At 53.9% G+C, this 15429-nt stretch overlaps 1 protein-coding gene across 1 annotated transcript; it reads right to left on the reverse strand.

Annotated features, from left to right (window-relative positions):
• Positions 1-2610: 2610 nt before the first annotated feature.
• TP53I11 (tumor protein p53 inducible protein 11) lies at positions 2611-7605 on the reverse strand. The gene is made up of 6 exons (XM_074149691.1): positions 7259-7605; positions 6079-6137; positions 5493-5541; positions 4962-5058; positions 4007-4108; positions 2611-2866 (listed from the first exon to the last, which is right to left on the reverse strand). The coding sequence occupies exons 1-6, from the start codon at positions 7385-7387 to the stop codon at positions 2733-2735; spliced, it is 570 nt and encodes a 189-aa protein (XP_074005792.1). The 5' UTR covers positions 7388-7605; the 3' UTR covers positions 2611-2732.
• Between the last annotated feature and the right edge of the window lie 7824 nt (positions 7606-15429).

A 15429-nucleotide genomic window follows, 5' to 3' on the forward strand; every position in this document is an offset into this window, starting at 1 on the left:
CCTCCTCAGGTGGGCCTGGGCACGTTTCTCCTCTCTCTACATGGTCCATTTAGAGCACGATGGAGCAAGAAGCATGAAAACGAAACAACTTCATCTCTCCCCTTTCAGGACTAGCATGAAATCTCTTCCACGGCCATTCCCCCAGGCTGCGCTCTGTGTTGGAGCAGAAGACATTGACTGGCAAAACTAGAAATGGCTCAGAGTTTTAAGTTTTGCAGAGGCAGCTGCTAAGCAGGGGACCACAGGAACCTGACCTCACCTGATCTGAAGCTCTTTTGGAATATAACTGCTTCACCTACCTGACTTAACCATCGAGAAGTCTTCAGAGACCTGCTCTCACATGGGGCAGTAACTCATTTCTCTCGCCTGCTGGATGACATTGGAAGGTACGCTACTCAGGCAGCCACCTCCAGACTCCGAATCCTAAGTAAGTTCCTAGCACCAACACAGATGGGAGGACAGCAGTAAGACCTTCCGTTTCCTTCTTCTTATAAGACTGCTTTTGCTGTGGTCGGGTTTACTTCTTCTAGAAACACAATTTCCCACCCACCTCTCCCCCCCCCCCCCAAAAAAAACCCAAACCAACGCTCAGTCTGTGTATACATTCACATGACCCCAAAACACAAAGAATCAAGCTCCACATACCTGTACCAAGACCTACAGCCAAAGCGCTGCGCTGGAGCCATTGCCACTGCCCCGGCACGCAGGGCGAGGGGAGCAGCAGCCACAGCGACACCCCCCCACACACACACACCCCCAGCACCGCTCCCTCTAAGCCCTCACACTTGCCGGACTGTGCTCGATCATTTCCTGCCTCACAAGGAGAAGGTTTCCCTCTCAGGGTCCAACTCTCCCACCTGGACTGGAAGGCTCCTCTTAAATATATAAGTTCTAGTTGCTCAGCATCGTATTTTGGCCGTGTTGAGAGCATCCGGGCAGGCGTGTGTTGTTGGGAGGCTCCAGAATCTAGCCTGCTGACGGATGTTGCCTCTCTTTTTGATTTACTTCTTCGGAAAAAAAAAAATAAATAAAAATAATAGTAGTCGTGGTGTTTCCTGGTTCAACGACTTCCAGTATTTTTGCCCGACGGACATTTTTGCGTGGCCAGTAGGTACAATGCGCACAGTGTCCCAAGTTTACGCAGCTGCTTCTAAATGCCAAAAGCACTAACACAACACACAGGAACTACCCACTACCACCTTCTAACTAACTCTACTAAGATATTACACAGCGACAGCCGTAGATCCCAGTCTCACCAGTGGCTGCAGGGCTGCTGTCCACACAAGCTCTTCTGTTGGCGTAGGCATCCTTCTCTGGGATTTTTGGGACGCCAGCTCTATCCCAGGGCATGCTTTGATCCAGTCAGCGCATGAGTAAGAAGTCCATGTCCTGTACACGGACCTTCTGGCTTTAGTTCCATGGAGAGCAAAAAAAATGCCGCCTCCAGCTGTGGACAGGGATAAGCCACCAGGAAAGCGCTAGGAAGTAGGGCAGCCAAGGCTGTTAAGCCCAGTAGGCGTTGGAGAAACTGGCCAGTGAGTACTAAAGGCCATTTAGTCCATCCTTGACTGAGCTAGAAAAGGCAATGGTGCCTTCATACACTCCGCTCCTTGCTCTTCTTCGTCCCAGTTAAGTATCTTAGTGCTACAAACTTTGGTCCTCCCTTCTTAAAGTCAGAAGAGCTGCGATGCCTGCACATCAGCAGAGCTGGAACACCATCTCCCACTGCTGGGACTCATCTCCAGGGGCTGCTCACCCACCCAAGCAGCTGTACTGGTGCTCGCGCTGCTCTTACCAGGGCTAAACACAACAGCGCTCCAGGCCCTGGAGATCCAGAAGCTAATCTCATGTCCACCACTACCACCACCGTCAGTAAAGCTGCAACTGTAGGAAGTGTTCCGGGGCGAAGGGGACAGAAACTTCATGGGACATCCCAAGCAAAGGGATGTCTTTGTGCTCAACCGGCTATTTCCAAGAGCTTCCTTCACATCTCAAATCTCATATTTCAAGCTGCTCAGCTGTGCCCAGTGCTGTCCCTGAAAAGGGGACCAGCAAGGGTTGTCTCCCTCTCCTGCTCGAGCTCCTGCCAAGCTCCTTTGCACAGCACCCAGTGCAAAACTACGACAAGGGTGGCACCCCTGGTGGAAGGAAAGAAGAGGGGGCTGCAAAGCGCCGAACTCGACCTTGCCCTGCCCGGCTCCATGGACAGTCAATACTTGCTAAAAGGGGAAGGGGCTGTACAGGAGGAGGGGACACTCCACCAGGCAGGAGTAAGACTTACCACGGGGAGTAGCCGAGTCCTCCGGCAGGTTCCTCACCGCCCCATCTCCTCAGGGATTTGGTTTCAATGTGCTGGTCTGATTTTGTGCTTTGTTTCCAGCAGGTTCAGAGCCTGTGAGCCCATCAGCCAGTTCCCCCCCCTGGGAAACCGGCTCTTTTCCCTGAGGCTGCCAGGCCCACGCCTCCCTGAGCCTTCCTCCCGCTGCTCCTCGCCTCCTCCTGGGGAGGTTGAGGGGGGGGAGGCCCGCCTGATGCTGCTCCCCCACACACACACATTTCACCTGGCAATGCCACCAACACCGAGTTACACACTGATTCATGCCGGTAAGTGGAAAAGAAGGAAACCACTTTAGAACAAAAAGGGACTAACAAAAAAAAAAAAAAAGTTATAATGCAAAATTACCGACACAAACCCCCCCCTCCCACCCTTCCCATGACAAAAAGCCCAGGATTTAGACTTTCTTGGGGCGGCGTCCAACTTGGTAATAATAATAAATGCTGATGAGGATGAAGAGGATTCGGCTGACCAGGAGGAGCACGGCACCCGTGGCTATCCGGCTGCTCTCGACCAGGGAGACAGTGGTAACTGGAGGAGAAGGAGAGAGACAAGGCAGAGGTTTTGGTGATGAAAAAAAAAAACCACAAAGGGAGACAAGCAGCACAAAGCTGTTTTCTACTGCCCTCTAACGTAGAAGCCTTCAGCACAGGCTCACACGCACGCCGAACCCACGGCGGAGGCTCTTCACCACCTTGATCTCGCAGCCTCAACGGTAGCCACGGCCCCATGGCCCCCGGAGCTCTCACTTACAGAAACCTTGCTTTAAAGGCAGCCCCACATTCAAGAAGCCACAGCCCAAAACGGCCACTCGAGCAGATGTGAAACTCGTCACGCTTAGCTGTTAATTGTGGGAGCCGCATGTTCCTGAGTTTGCTTTGTGGCTTGACCACCTCAGTGCTGATGGTAAACATTTTTCAACTGCAGAAAATAAGTGTAGTCCACACACACTACCTCTTTTCTGAGCTCTTCTTTTGGCTACCAACACACAGCCCATATCTAAACCTTATAACACAGGTAGTGAGCTGCCAATAAACATACGATAAACATACAAACCCCCTCTTCATTGTTAAATATAGACAAGCTCCCTAGAAACAAGCTGAGCTGTTATTCTCTGTTTTGGTAAGACTAAACATCCGCCTTTTTTCATGTAGGTTGCTACAGCCTTTTCTTATTAGCCCCAGCATCTAGGCAGCCCACTCCAGATGACCTGTGCTGGCTATGAAGGCCAGGATGCTTTTAGGGAAAAAAAAAATAAATGAATTGTCAGAGAAAGTTGTTTCCCCGGCACCTGGGCACCCTTCGGTGAGGAGCCCAAGGTAGAGGCTACTCCATGGGGAAGGAAAAGGGAGAGCAGCTGGCAGGGAAGATGCTCCCGGGACCAGATTATCTTTGTGAGTCCTGCAGAGCAAAGGAGACATCTCTAGTACAAGCCAGAGGCAGCACGGGGACAGCCGGGGATCTGCGGGTGGCAGAGACAGTGTCTTCCCATCACCCGCGTCCATTCTGCCTCCCCAGAACCTCATCCCGCAACTCCAATTTTGCCTGTGGTCCCCCCTCTCACTCCTGCCCTCCTCCCGCTTCTCCCTCCTGGTGGCGGGGGGGCAGAGGTGGGATGCCCATCCTTGGGTGTCCTCCTCCCTGCTGTCCTCTTCCCTCCTACTCACTCACCCAGGAACTGGACGGCGAAGTAGCACGCCTCTGTCAGCAGGCTCCAGCGGATAATGACTTTTTCGGCTGTGTAGAGCGCATTCCACATGATAAGCGAGATACCTGCAGAGGGACAGGGGAGGCCAGCTGCCCGAGAGCCAAGGGGGGGACCACCGGCAAGAGGGCAGCCCACCCTCTTGCCCCCAGAGGACCTCCCACGGGAGGATGGAGGGATGCAGGAGGGATGCCGCCGCGTTTCCAGCCATCCCCGCCGGGTGCCGCTGCAGGCTGCAGGAAGGAGCCAACCCGAGCATCCCACCCGACCCCCTGCCCTCAGCCCCAGCCGCGCCCCCGCCAAAAACACGACTTTGCAAGCACCTGCCTGGCCTTTGGTGCCCTTTGCAGCGTGCCAGCCCCAGAGGGGACCCCGGCTTGGAACCCCGAAGGTGCATTCCCTGCAGTCTGGCAGCACCAGCGGGCGCAGCGCAGGGTGCAGGGCTTCACAAACCCCCGTCTGCTTCAATCCTCCGCTCATTTTCTTCCCCAGACAGTTTCACTGGGCCCCCCTCACACTCTCGGGCCCCTCACCTGCCCCTTCTCCTGCTCCCACCAGGAGGGTCTGGCCCCAGCTGCAGCCCAGCACCCCATCTCCCAGCCCAGCACCCCATCTCCCAGCCCAGCTGCAATCCCCCTCTGCTGGGGCACTTGGGGGTGACCCCCAGGTATTTAGAGTGTGCACAGCCCTTCTTACCCTGCCTACAGTGAGCCTCAGCCCCAACCAGTTAAAAACAGCAGTAGCTGAGCATCTCAAAATACCCCTACACCAACCATTTCTTTGCTAAGAGCAGGTCTTCTGCTCTCCGGCTGCAGTTGTCCTGCTGGGCACAGATTTTGACCCCCTCCTGCCATTTTGGGCTCTCATCCCCTCACTCTGTGCAGCAGCGGCGTGCCCCGGGGGCAGTGGCATGGCACTCACTGAGGAGGGCTCCTCCATAGAGCCGGATGGGAGTCTTGCTGCCCACAGATTCCTCATCGAAGACGGCTTCGTAGAGCTGGTCAGGGAACGCAAGGGCCTGGCAGAGGCAAGGGAGAGACTCAGCAGCCTGAGCCATAACAACTTGCCCTCTCGGGCAGCAGCACTCCCACAGCAAGCCTTTATGGGATGGGAGCCACTGGCCAGGAAATTGGAAATTAAAGAGGCGCAAGAAATATCAGCATGTCAGCTACTGGCTTCGTGGCCAGTTTCTATGGCCCAGACTGCCGTGCCGTCTGTGGTTTATGACCCTGCTAATGAAAACAGACTCCGGTGATGGGAACACACTGCCAAGGACACTGCTAGCAAAGCCCATTACCGAGACACGGTGAGGGCAAAGGCCTCACAAGAGAAAGCGTCGGCAGCTGCTGGAGGCAGAGGAGGGGGATAAATGCCAGGGGCCGAGGAGCCACCCTGGGGCACCCCTTTGGCAGCCAGGAGCTGGCAGTACCCAGGACCACATCCCTCACTTACCATGATGGCGATCCCGGAAAACATGATGGCGGAAACCAGCTGCCAGACCCTGTGTGGGAGGGAAGACAGAGAACTTGGCATGAGCACAGGGGGCAATACCATCACTCACACTTCACAAAGCATTCTTGACTGCCTGCTTGGTCATCAGCCTTCATCTCCCCTCCCTCACTCTACCGAGGCAGCCACAAGCCTCCTGCAGGAGGACTGGGCTCCCCACAGCTCCAGCCTCAGCGTTGCAGACACTGGCCTCGCTGGTGAGACAGGAGAAATCCCCCTCACCCAAGCAGAGGAAGGAAGTGACCCTGCCAAGAGGGTGGCGCAGAGGCAGGTTCCCACAGGATACTTGAGCTCCTCCAGCCCCACACAAGCACCTCCAGCCCCTGTGGCTCCCAGCACTTGCTGCGGAACAAGAGCTTGAAGGCCTCAGGCTGATTTATGGGAGCAGAAAGCAGAGCTGGTCTGGTCCTGCAGCCCCCGAGAAGCCTCCGCAGGGAGCATTGATGCTGGCACAGCAGCCAGAACTGTCTGGGATGCTGTGGCCGAAGGCCCTCAGACAGCCCAGCTCCACGGTGGCCCAACAACTTACCTGAGCCCCAGCGGTTCCCGGACAGCAAACTTGATTTCATTTCCCAGCACTTGGCTAATCTGAAATTCAAATAAAACACATAAGGTGACCAAGCAGACCCTTCCCCAGCCTTTAGGCAGTACTGACCAGCCCCAAAAATGCATACCTAACCCCATGTGGGAGTTTAAGAGGGCTGGAAGGAGGACAAAAGATTCACCTGTGACCCCTTGGTCCCAACACCTGCCAAAGGCTGCCTTGATTTCCATCAGGAGCTGCAGCCTCTACTGCCCCCATACTGGGATCATCCACATTCTGCGTGAGGCTGGGGCAGGGTCAGCATTAACTCTTCTCTCCTCTTATCTATGCAAGTAGGAACGCTCTCCTCCCAGACACTGCCTGGGAGGAGATGGACACAGGCTCTAGCAGAGCCCTTGGGGTGTCACAGAATCACCCCGATGGACACAGGCTCCAGCAGAGCCCTCAGGGTGTCACAGCATCCGTCCCACTCTCACATTGGCACTGCCCAGAGCGATGCCCCAAACCATGTGGATGGGAAAGCTACACGGACCAGCAACAGGGAAAGGTACTGGGGGACCTTTTGGTTGCAGAAAGCTCTCAGAGAGCTCTGCACACTGCTGCCTACGCACAGGCAGGAGCCAGGCAATGCCCTGCCAGCAAGTTCTCCAGAGAACATCCAGGCCAGGGCTCCTGCAGAGCTCACCCTTGTCATCCGGCTCTGGTATTTCACTGAAACACGTTGTTGATCTGCAATCCAGGCCTCTTCCTGCTTAAATCCCCACTCCCATGTCCAGGCCACCTGCTGATTAGGCATTGATGGTGCCGCACTCCTAAGGCACCACCTCCGAGCTAGCTCATGGGTGTCTCGGCAATACAATTTCAGGGATGGATTAAAGTAGCTTGAAGGCAGAGCTTGCCCTGTTACCAAGAAAAGCCATTTTGGGCAGCTCCCATGCACCCAGAAGGCTGTGTGGTCCATCACTGCTCAAAGGCAGCGTTGCTTATGCCACCACAGCCTTCACCCCTCGCTTTACAGAAGCCCCACAGAGCTGGGAGCCCCGTTTTTGCTAAAGAGGCTGTAGAAGTCAGATGCTAAAAAAAAACCCAACAACCCACACCACCTCAGTTTGCCCAGACAGAAGGCCTTTTACTGCACACACGCTTCCCTCTGCCCTGCCCTCACCTTGGAGCGATGGACCTCGCCGTCGTCATCCTCCCCGCCGACCCCCAGGATCTTCCGCGTCTTCAGCCTGCTCACCAGGTCGGTCTGGCTGTGCTTCTTCATCAGCGGCGGGGGCTGCTTCGCCGCCATGGTGGCCCCCGGCTGCGAGGGGACACAAGGGGGGTGTGTAGGAAGCAGCTCTGCCGTCACATGAAATTTCACGAGGTTCAGGAAAGAAAAAACACCACAAAATCTTCCTGTTATGCCGGCAGACGGCTCCTCATGGTCCCAGGGCAGGGAGCCCTGGTAGCGGGGTCAGCCCCGGCTACAGGCGGCTCATCTCAGGGTGATGCTGCTGTCCCCGGGATCTGCTGAGAGGGACAGGAAAATTAGAGCAGTGTGGCTTTAGTGTGGGCATTTACCTATAAGTGCTTTTCACCAACAAACCACAGTCTGACCTTACCCCAGCATGAGGCAATGTCCAACAGAACCTCTCTGCTGTTTCTCCAATTAGGGGAATTGAACACTCCCCAGACTGGAGGAATTAAAGTCATGAAGGGTTGCTTTGCCTTTTGTCTTTCCCCATGCCAGATATCACAACCTTCTGCTGCCATTTCAGGCCAAATTCCACACAAGTCCCAGGTATTTATTTGTGTGTCCCCCCAGATGCTGCAGCCCCCACGTCGTGCCAGAACACAGCAGCCCCTGAACAACAAGCCAGAAGCAAGACTTTCCTCGTGGATAGGTTGCTTTATGGGAAACTGAAGATGATGGCAACTAGAAACTACAAATACTACCCGGGATAAGAACAAGACAAAGATAACTGACAGAAGGTACGGTGGAAGAGATCTCTTCTGCCTTGGCACGGTGGTACAAAGGTAGAGGTGTCAAGAGTCCCATGAAATGATTTCACATCAACCTGCAATCATAAAACCATGGAAACCCTCCGTTCAGAAAGTCTGTCCTTCCAATTAGTCTTCACTTTGTCTTGCTCAGATGAACACGAACACGTTTTCCCATTTGTCACTCATCTCCCCCCCAGAGACCCATGGATGAGCCCCCCACAGAGGCACCAGGAGCAGCTAATCCAGCACAAGCAAGCACAGGGCTCCAGCACCGGCATTCCCGTACCCCAGCCCAGCCTTCCCACACCTGCTCCGGGAGGAGGGAACTTAGGCTTGTGTCTAAAGAGTTCACGAGTCTTTGGGGAGCCATGAAACAAGGCACTGGTTATTTTGGCACCCTGCAGCCCAGCCTTGTCCCGCTGCCTTGTGAGGGATTGCCATTCTCACAGGAAAACCCTTCCCTGTGGTTGCCCAGACAAGAGCAGATGGTCGTGTCTGTGAGTGCCCAACGCGACTCCTTCCGTGAGGCAAAGCCAAGGGGTCTCACTGGGACACTGCAAAGACTGAATCCCGTGATGGACAGTTTAATAAGACCCTTTCAGCAGGCCACAGGCAAAACGCTTTTCAGCAAGCCAGTTCAGCTGCTCAGGGATGTGCAGGTCCTTCTTTTGGACTGTAGGGGGTTTTGTTCGGTTGTTTTTTGGTTGGTTGGTTTGCTTTTTGGGTTTTTTTTGCTTTTATTCCACTGAATAACTAAGCCCAGGTTCCTGGAAAGGCAGCACAGAGCCAGATGGGCCTAGAAATATGGAATAAATGGAACAACAAAAAACAACCACTCAGGAGGAAGGTAGAAGCTGTATATTCATGCCAACACTCGAGCACAAGGCAAGAAGCTCAAGAGCTAGCTGCTAGCAGAAAAGTTTGGAAGATTCATCATGTCCAGAGTTTGCTGACCCAAATTGTCACAATAACTTGTGGGTACTCAAATCTAAGTAATCTGCATGCAAAATCCACCCCAAAGGTAGAGTGATGTGCCAAAAAGAAAAGCTTGACCTTTTTTAAATTTCTTTTATTACAGTTTCTGCAGTCCTTTCCGCTCCTGGCAGACCCAGACTCAGCAGTTTGGGTATTGAGTGGCTTCCCAGCAGAACCGCACTGCTGCTGAAACTGCAGAAGACCTGTTGCTGTGGTATTTCTAGCCCAGCCTTTTCTGATCCAGGCTGTCCGGCCCAGTCCTGAAGCAACACCCCTCTGCTGAACGCTCCTCTCTCAGGCCGAGCCTCAGGACCACTCTGAGACCATCCTGCATCCCTCACGTGGCCCAGGGCAGCTCCTGATGGCCTGAGCAGCAGCACCAAAGCCCTCCCCGGGGATGAGAGACCCAAGGCTTGCTGGTCTGGAGTTCTCAGCACAGGAAGGACATGGACCTGTTGGAGCAGGTCCAGAGGAGGCCACAAAGATGCTCCGAGGGCTGGAGCCCCTCTGCTATGAAGACAGGCTGAGAGAGTTGGGGTTGTTCAGCCTGGAGAAGAGAAGGCTTCGGGGAGACCTTAGAGCCCCTTCCAGTCCCTAAAGGGGCTCCAGGAGAGGTGGAGGGGGACTCTTGATCAGGGAGGGGAGCCATAGGATGAGGGTAACGGTTTTAAACTGAAAGAGGGGAGAGATATTAGGAGGAAATTCTTTCCTGTGAGGGTGATGAGACACTGGCCCAGGTTGCCCAAAGAAGCTGTGGCTGCCCCATCCCTGGAGGGGTTCAAGGCCAGGCTGGATGGGACTTTGAGCAACCTGTTCTGGTGGGAGGTGTCCCTGCCCATGGCAGGGGGTTGGAACTGGATGATCTTTAAGGTCCCCTCCAACCTGAACCATTCTACAATTCTATGACGTGGGGTACTGAGTGTGCTGGCCACACCAGCTGGCACCTCCAGATTCCCCTCGGTTACTTTCTAGGGAAAGCCTGCTGCCCACACCTCCTGCTCTGTTCTCATGGTCAGAAATGGCAGGGGAAGGGAAGATGGGATGGGAAAAACAAAGGAAAAAAAAAAAGAAATAAAAAGAAAGAGAGCACAATGGGGGGGGAATGAGGGGGGAGTGGGAGGGTGGAGAAGCAGGAGAAAAGGGGGAGGGAGAAGACATCTTCACATCTACAGAATCTCTCCTGAGGGCAAGAAGCACAGGACAGTGGTGGGGGCTGAAGGGGAGACTCCACGGCTCGCTGATGAAGACAGCAAAGAACAGCTCTGTGGTCACAGAGGCAGTTTTGTAACTCTGACCACAGGCCAAAAGAACAGAATTTGCCCTCATCGGTTGTCTCACCAGTTGCTGTCAGGGCAGGAATTGCTGGAAATTTATCCACATCATCATTAGCACTGCTCTCCCATTAAGATTTTCCCCTAATTTGTGGCAAACCACTGTCCAAGAGCTGGGACAACGTAGGCCAGATGTAAGTGCCAATAAAACAATCACCGAAGGCCATTCCGGTACACAGAAATACACTCCCACCACACTAAGCACAGCTATGGCATGGCCCCGCAGCCAGTCCCACATCTCATTATCCCCACCTTCCAGAGAAAGAGCCAGTTTAACGAATACTGAGTATTAATGAATAATGAGCTAACGACTGCATTAGTGCTAATTCAATGACATTCAGACAGAAGATGCCGAGGATTTGAAAGCCTTATACTTACGTTAATGTATCCTGACACGCTGACAATTTACAGGATGTTTTCTATTAGCCCGTGCGTTTTCAAAGGGGAACCTCCACCTCCTCCTTCTCCCGCGATTCTTCTCTCCTTAAGCCGTTTCCTGAGCATCCCAGGGGCTGCGCAGATCAATCACCATAAACAGGCAATTCCTACTCCTCGGCACAGCTCTCAGTGGCAGGCAGTGCCTATGTGCAGTTGAAAGAGGGTTTGGGTTTTTTTCCTCCAAAATCCTTTTTCTTTGCAGGCTCCTTTCAGCGTCTATTCCCTGGCTCAGCTGTTCAGCATACTGCACCCAATTTTGACAGCGACTGCTTCGTGGCGCAAAGAAACCTCACCGGTGCCACGCTAATGATAGCTCAATCTCTCCCCACCTCCACAGCTCTTCCCCCAGCCTCCCTGCTTTCCTTCCAGCGTCTGGAGAGAAGAGGCAGCTCTGCAGCACAGGAGATGGGAGACTCCATCGCACACGCGATGCTGCTGCAGCAGCCAGAGCTGCGCACCCATCGAGGGAGGTGCAGGGGGGCTGCGAGAGGAGGTGGCACTACAGTACCTCTCCCTCCCAGGGTTGGAGGCCACTTGCCATCTGTGCAAGCAGAGGAGAAAATGAACCAGAGTCAAGCCAGGACGATGGCTAAAAGGTTTAACACATTTAAGCTGGTCACAAGCTGGAGGGAAGGGATGCCATCCAGAGGGACCTGGACAGGCTTGAGAGGTGGGCCCGTGCAAAGCTCATGAAGTTCAACCAGGCCAAGTGCAAGGTCCTGCACCTGGGTCACGGCAATCCCAGGCACAAATACGGCTTGGGCAGAGAAAGGATTGAAAGCAGCCCTGAGGAGAAGGAATTGGGGGTGTTGGTGGACGAGAAGCTCAACATGAGCTGGCAACGTGGGCTAGCAGCCCAGAAAGCCAACCCCATCCTGGGCTGCATCCCCAGCAGCATGGCCAGCAGGGCGAGGGGGGATTCTGCCCCTCTGCTCCGCTCTGGTGAGACCCCACCTGGAACACTGTGTCCAGCTCTGGAGCCCTCAGCACAGGAAGGACGTGGACCTGTTGGAGCGGGTCCAGAGGAGGCCACGAAGATGCTCAGAGGGGTGGAGCCCCTCTGCTGTGAGGACAGGCTGAGAGAGTTGGGGTTGTTCAGCCTGGAGAAGAGAAGGCTCCAGGGAGACATTAAAGCCCCTTCCAGTACCTGAAGGGGGCTTGTAAGAAGGATGGGGACAAACTTTCTAGTAAGGACGTGTTGCGATAGGAGAAGGAGTAATGGTTTTAAATGGAAAGAGCATGGATTCAGATTAGATAAAAGGAAGAATTTTTTTTATGATGACGGTGGTGAAACACTGGCCCAGGTTCCTCAGGGAGGTGGTAGATGCCCCATCCCTGAAAAGATTCAAGGTCAGGTTGGACAGGCCTCTGAGCAACCTGATCAAGTTGAAGATGTCCTTGCTCATTGCAGGGGGAGTTGGACTAGACAATCTTTAAAGGTCCCTTCCAACCCAAACTATTCTATGATTCTGTTCTATGATTCATGCTGTATGAAAACCTAAACCCATGGTGACTGAACCAGCTCCCTGCCTAGATTTCTATCCAGAACAGAGATCTAGATGATTAGGACCTCTCTGCCACCAGTCAGCTGCAGGAGTCCATCACTGTCCCCATCTCCCAGTGGATTTCTTTCATGCCAGCTGCAGCACACAGCTTTGCACACCCAAGGCTAGCAACACATCTTAAAACAACAACAGAATAATGTGCATTTTTTTGCTGGGAGTATACTGTGACCCATGCCCTGGATGAGGGGTGTTAAGTTCTCCACCCTAGTGATGAGAAACGCTCCTAAAGCGGTTTTTGCTGGTCAGGAAGCCTCAGAGACTGGCAGGGAATGAAACTTGATCAAGCCAAAAATAACCTGATGCTCAGGCAGTAAAAACAATTAGCACTCAGCCACCAGGGCAGCATAATGTGGCTGCTGCTGCCGCTCAGTCTAGCACAGTCTGTACACCTAAGCAACGGGGATACTTCAGATTTCTCACCTGTAACAAGCCAGGTACACAGGACTCCCTTCCCACATAAACACCAGCCCTTTTGGTGCGGAAGGCCCTTTGCAACACCAGTAGGAAACACATCTTGCCAGAGGTTCATTCCCACCTCTGCCATAGCCCTGCTGCTTCCTTAAGCAACTCCAACAGGCACAGGGACACCGTGTCCTCCACAGGGGAAACCTACCAACCTAGACGGTAGATCTCCTGCCCCTACACATAACGAAAACACAATGCAAAAAACCTAGGTGAAAAGGCATCTTCACGAGGTTCCTCCTGATCATCTCCTACAGACAGGCCAGAGGAAACCTCCAAACCCAAACCACCTGCGATGCAGGAAGAGTCACCTGAGGCACATCCAAAGCTCACCCTGCAGGTTAGACATGCCCCATGGCATGAGCAGTGCAGAGCTGGCCCTGGAGCCACCACCTGCGAGGCGGTGACACCCCATTCCTAACACGGCTCCAGCAACCACGAACGCCATGGATGCAGCCAGCACCACCACTCAGCAGGGCACAATCCACTGGGGAGGTAGAGTTCGTTTGTGTTCCCTACCCTGTTACCACTGCAGGCAGAAGAGGGCATCCAAAGCCTTCTCAGCCTTTCCCACACATCCCTAGGGCTGCATTCCCTGGGCAGGCTCAGCCCCTGCGCCCTCCTTGATGCAGCTCTTCTCCTCCATCCCAGCTCTCCTACTGCCCTGTGGCCACAAAAACATCCAGCCCCAAGCAGCACCATCACCAAGGGCCAAGCTGTACCATCTGGGAGGTACAGCCCAGCTGAAGGATTTTATTGCCCATAGGTTTCAAATTTCCTTTTGCAGGGAGCACAGGGAAGTTTCTTTCACCGTCACAGGATGTGTTATATAGCAATCAAAAGCTGCAAAGTGCTTGGTTTCCCCAGAACAAGGTACAAAAGCCCTGTTGCTCTACTAGTTTCTCGAACGGGAGCTATAATTAAACACAGCCATCACACTCCTACCACCTGCAGCAAGACGCCAACCCCTCCACGGTGAGCAAATGCACCCAAGCTTCACCTCTGGGGAGAAACGCCTGTTTGCCCCCCGCTGCAGCTGGCTGGGCCATCTGCGACACGCTGAACACACCGGGTCAGGCACCCAGCGCAGCCACCGGCACACGTAACACCCCGCAGGTGGTCTGGGTGACCACCAGCCCAGCCCCACCACAGCCACACTGCACATAGCTCACTGGGCTCCCAGCACAGGGGACAAACAGATTTCCCTCGACAGCAGGGCAAGGGAGGGGATTCTGCCCCTCTGCTCCGCTCTGGGGAGACCCCACCTGGAACACTGTGTCCAGCTCTGGAGCCCTCAGCATAGGAAGGACATGGACCTGTTGGAACAGGTCCAGAGGAGGCCACGGAGATGCTCCGAGGGCTGGAGCCCCTCTGCTGTGAGGACAGGCTGAGGGAGCTGGAGGTGTTCAGCCTGGAGAAGAGAAGGCTCCGGGGAGACATTAGAGCCCCTTCCAGTCCCTAAAGGGGCTCCAGGAGAGATGGGGAGGGACACTTGATCAGGGAAGGGAGCCATAGGATGACGGGTAATGGGTTTAAACTGAAAGATTTACACGAGATATCAGGAAGAAATTCTTTTCTGTGAGGGTGGTGAGACCCTGGCCCAGGTTGCCCAGAGAAGCTGTGGCTGCCCCATCCCTGGAGGTGTTCAAGGCCAGGCTGGATGGGACTTTGAGCAACCTGTTCTGGTGGGAGGTGTCCCTGCCCATGGCAGGGGGTTGGAACTGGATGATCTTTAAGGTCCCTTCCAACCCGAACCAATCTATGATTCTATGATTTCATGTTTCATCCAACACAGGCGTGCTTGGCCATACTGTCCAGCTTTCTCAAGCCTCCCATCCCTTGCCGCTGAGGAGTGTTTTGGCTGCAAATACAAAGGACACAAGGTACAATCTGCTGCTTGAGCAGCTTCCATCTGTATCACTTACATATGAGTCCATGCCCTCCATCATCCTCCTCCCCGCTGTGGTGGCTCTCAGCCTGGCCAAGCACAGCAATCCATCACCCCAAATCTGTCGTCGCTTTCCCTGATGGCTCAGGCAGCCCTGTCCCAGCCTCAGCCCACAGCCACCACCCAGCCCCTTGCTTTCACCCTGGACGGCCACCACCAGGCAGCCAAGTTTCCCAGGGAACTGGCAGGATGGAGAGAGAAGGAAATAAGACATATTGGGATGGGGTACTGTTTTTCTTTAAGGGTATTGAAAGAAGAATTCCTCTTTGATTTCCCAACTGCCTTAGACAGGTGTTTGTGGGAGACAGTCCCAGAAGCTTAGCAGGCCATCTGTCCTGCAGATGATTTCTACAGGGAAACATTAGAATGAAAAATAAAACCCATATGCATACACACACATGTAAAAAAACCACCAAAACCCAAGTAAATCAACCCTTGCTACTGGAAAAGAGCAGTTTTTAAAAGGCAGGAGAGCCCTGCAACCAAACAGGGTAATAAAGGAGGGTTTTAAAAAAAATCTGATGCAACTCAGTATTTCACCTCCTCTGCCTCACACCCGAGGAATGACACTGGCTCAAAGAAGCTGTATGGAAAGTAACCCTGGGACCAGGGAGAAGCCCACACCCAC

The sequence above is a fragment of the Numenius arquata genome, chromosome 6, assembly GCF_964106895.1.
Source record: "Numenius arquata chromosome 6, bNumArq3.hap1.1, whole genome shotgun sequence".
Taxonomy (NCBI): domain Eukaryota; kingdom Metazoa; phylum Chordata; class Aves; order Charadriiformes; family Scolopacidae; genus Numenius; species Numenius arquata.

What these genes read in the sequence shown, in the direction of transcription:
- TP53I11 (XM_074149691.1), bottom strand. Translation starts at nt 7,387, where the DNA reads ATGGCGGCGAAGCAGCCCCCGCCGCTGATGAAGAAGCACAGCCAGACC. An exon ending in GCGAGGTCCATCGCTCCAAG is followed by an intron (nt 6,138 to 7,258) that starts GTGAGGGCAGGG and finishes TTTGAATTTCAG; the next exon opens with ATTAGCCAAGTGCTGGGAAA. An exon ending in CGGGAACCGCTGGGGCTCAG is followed by an intron (nt 5,542 to 6,078) that starts GTAAGTTGTTGG and finishes CCTCCCACACAG; the next exon opens with GGTCTGGCAGCTGGTTTCCG.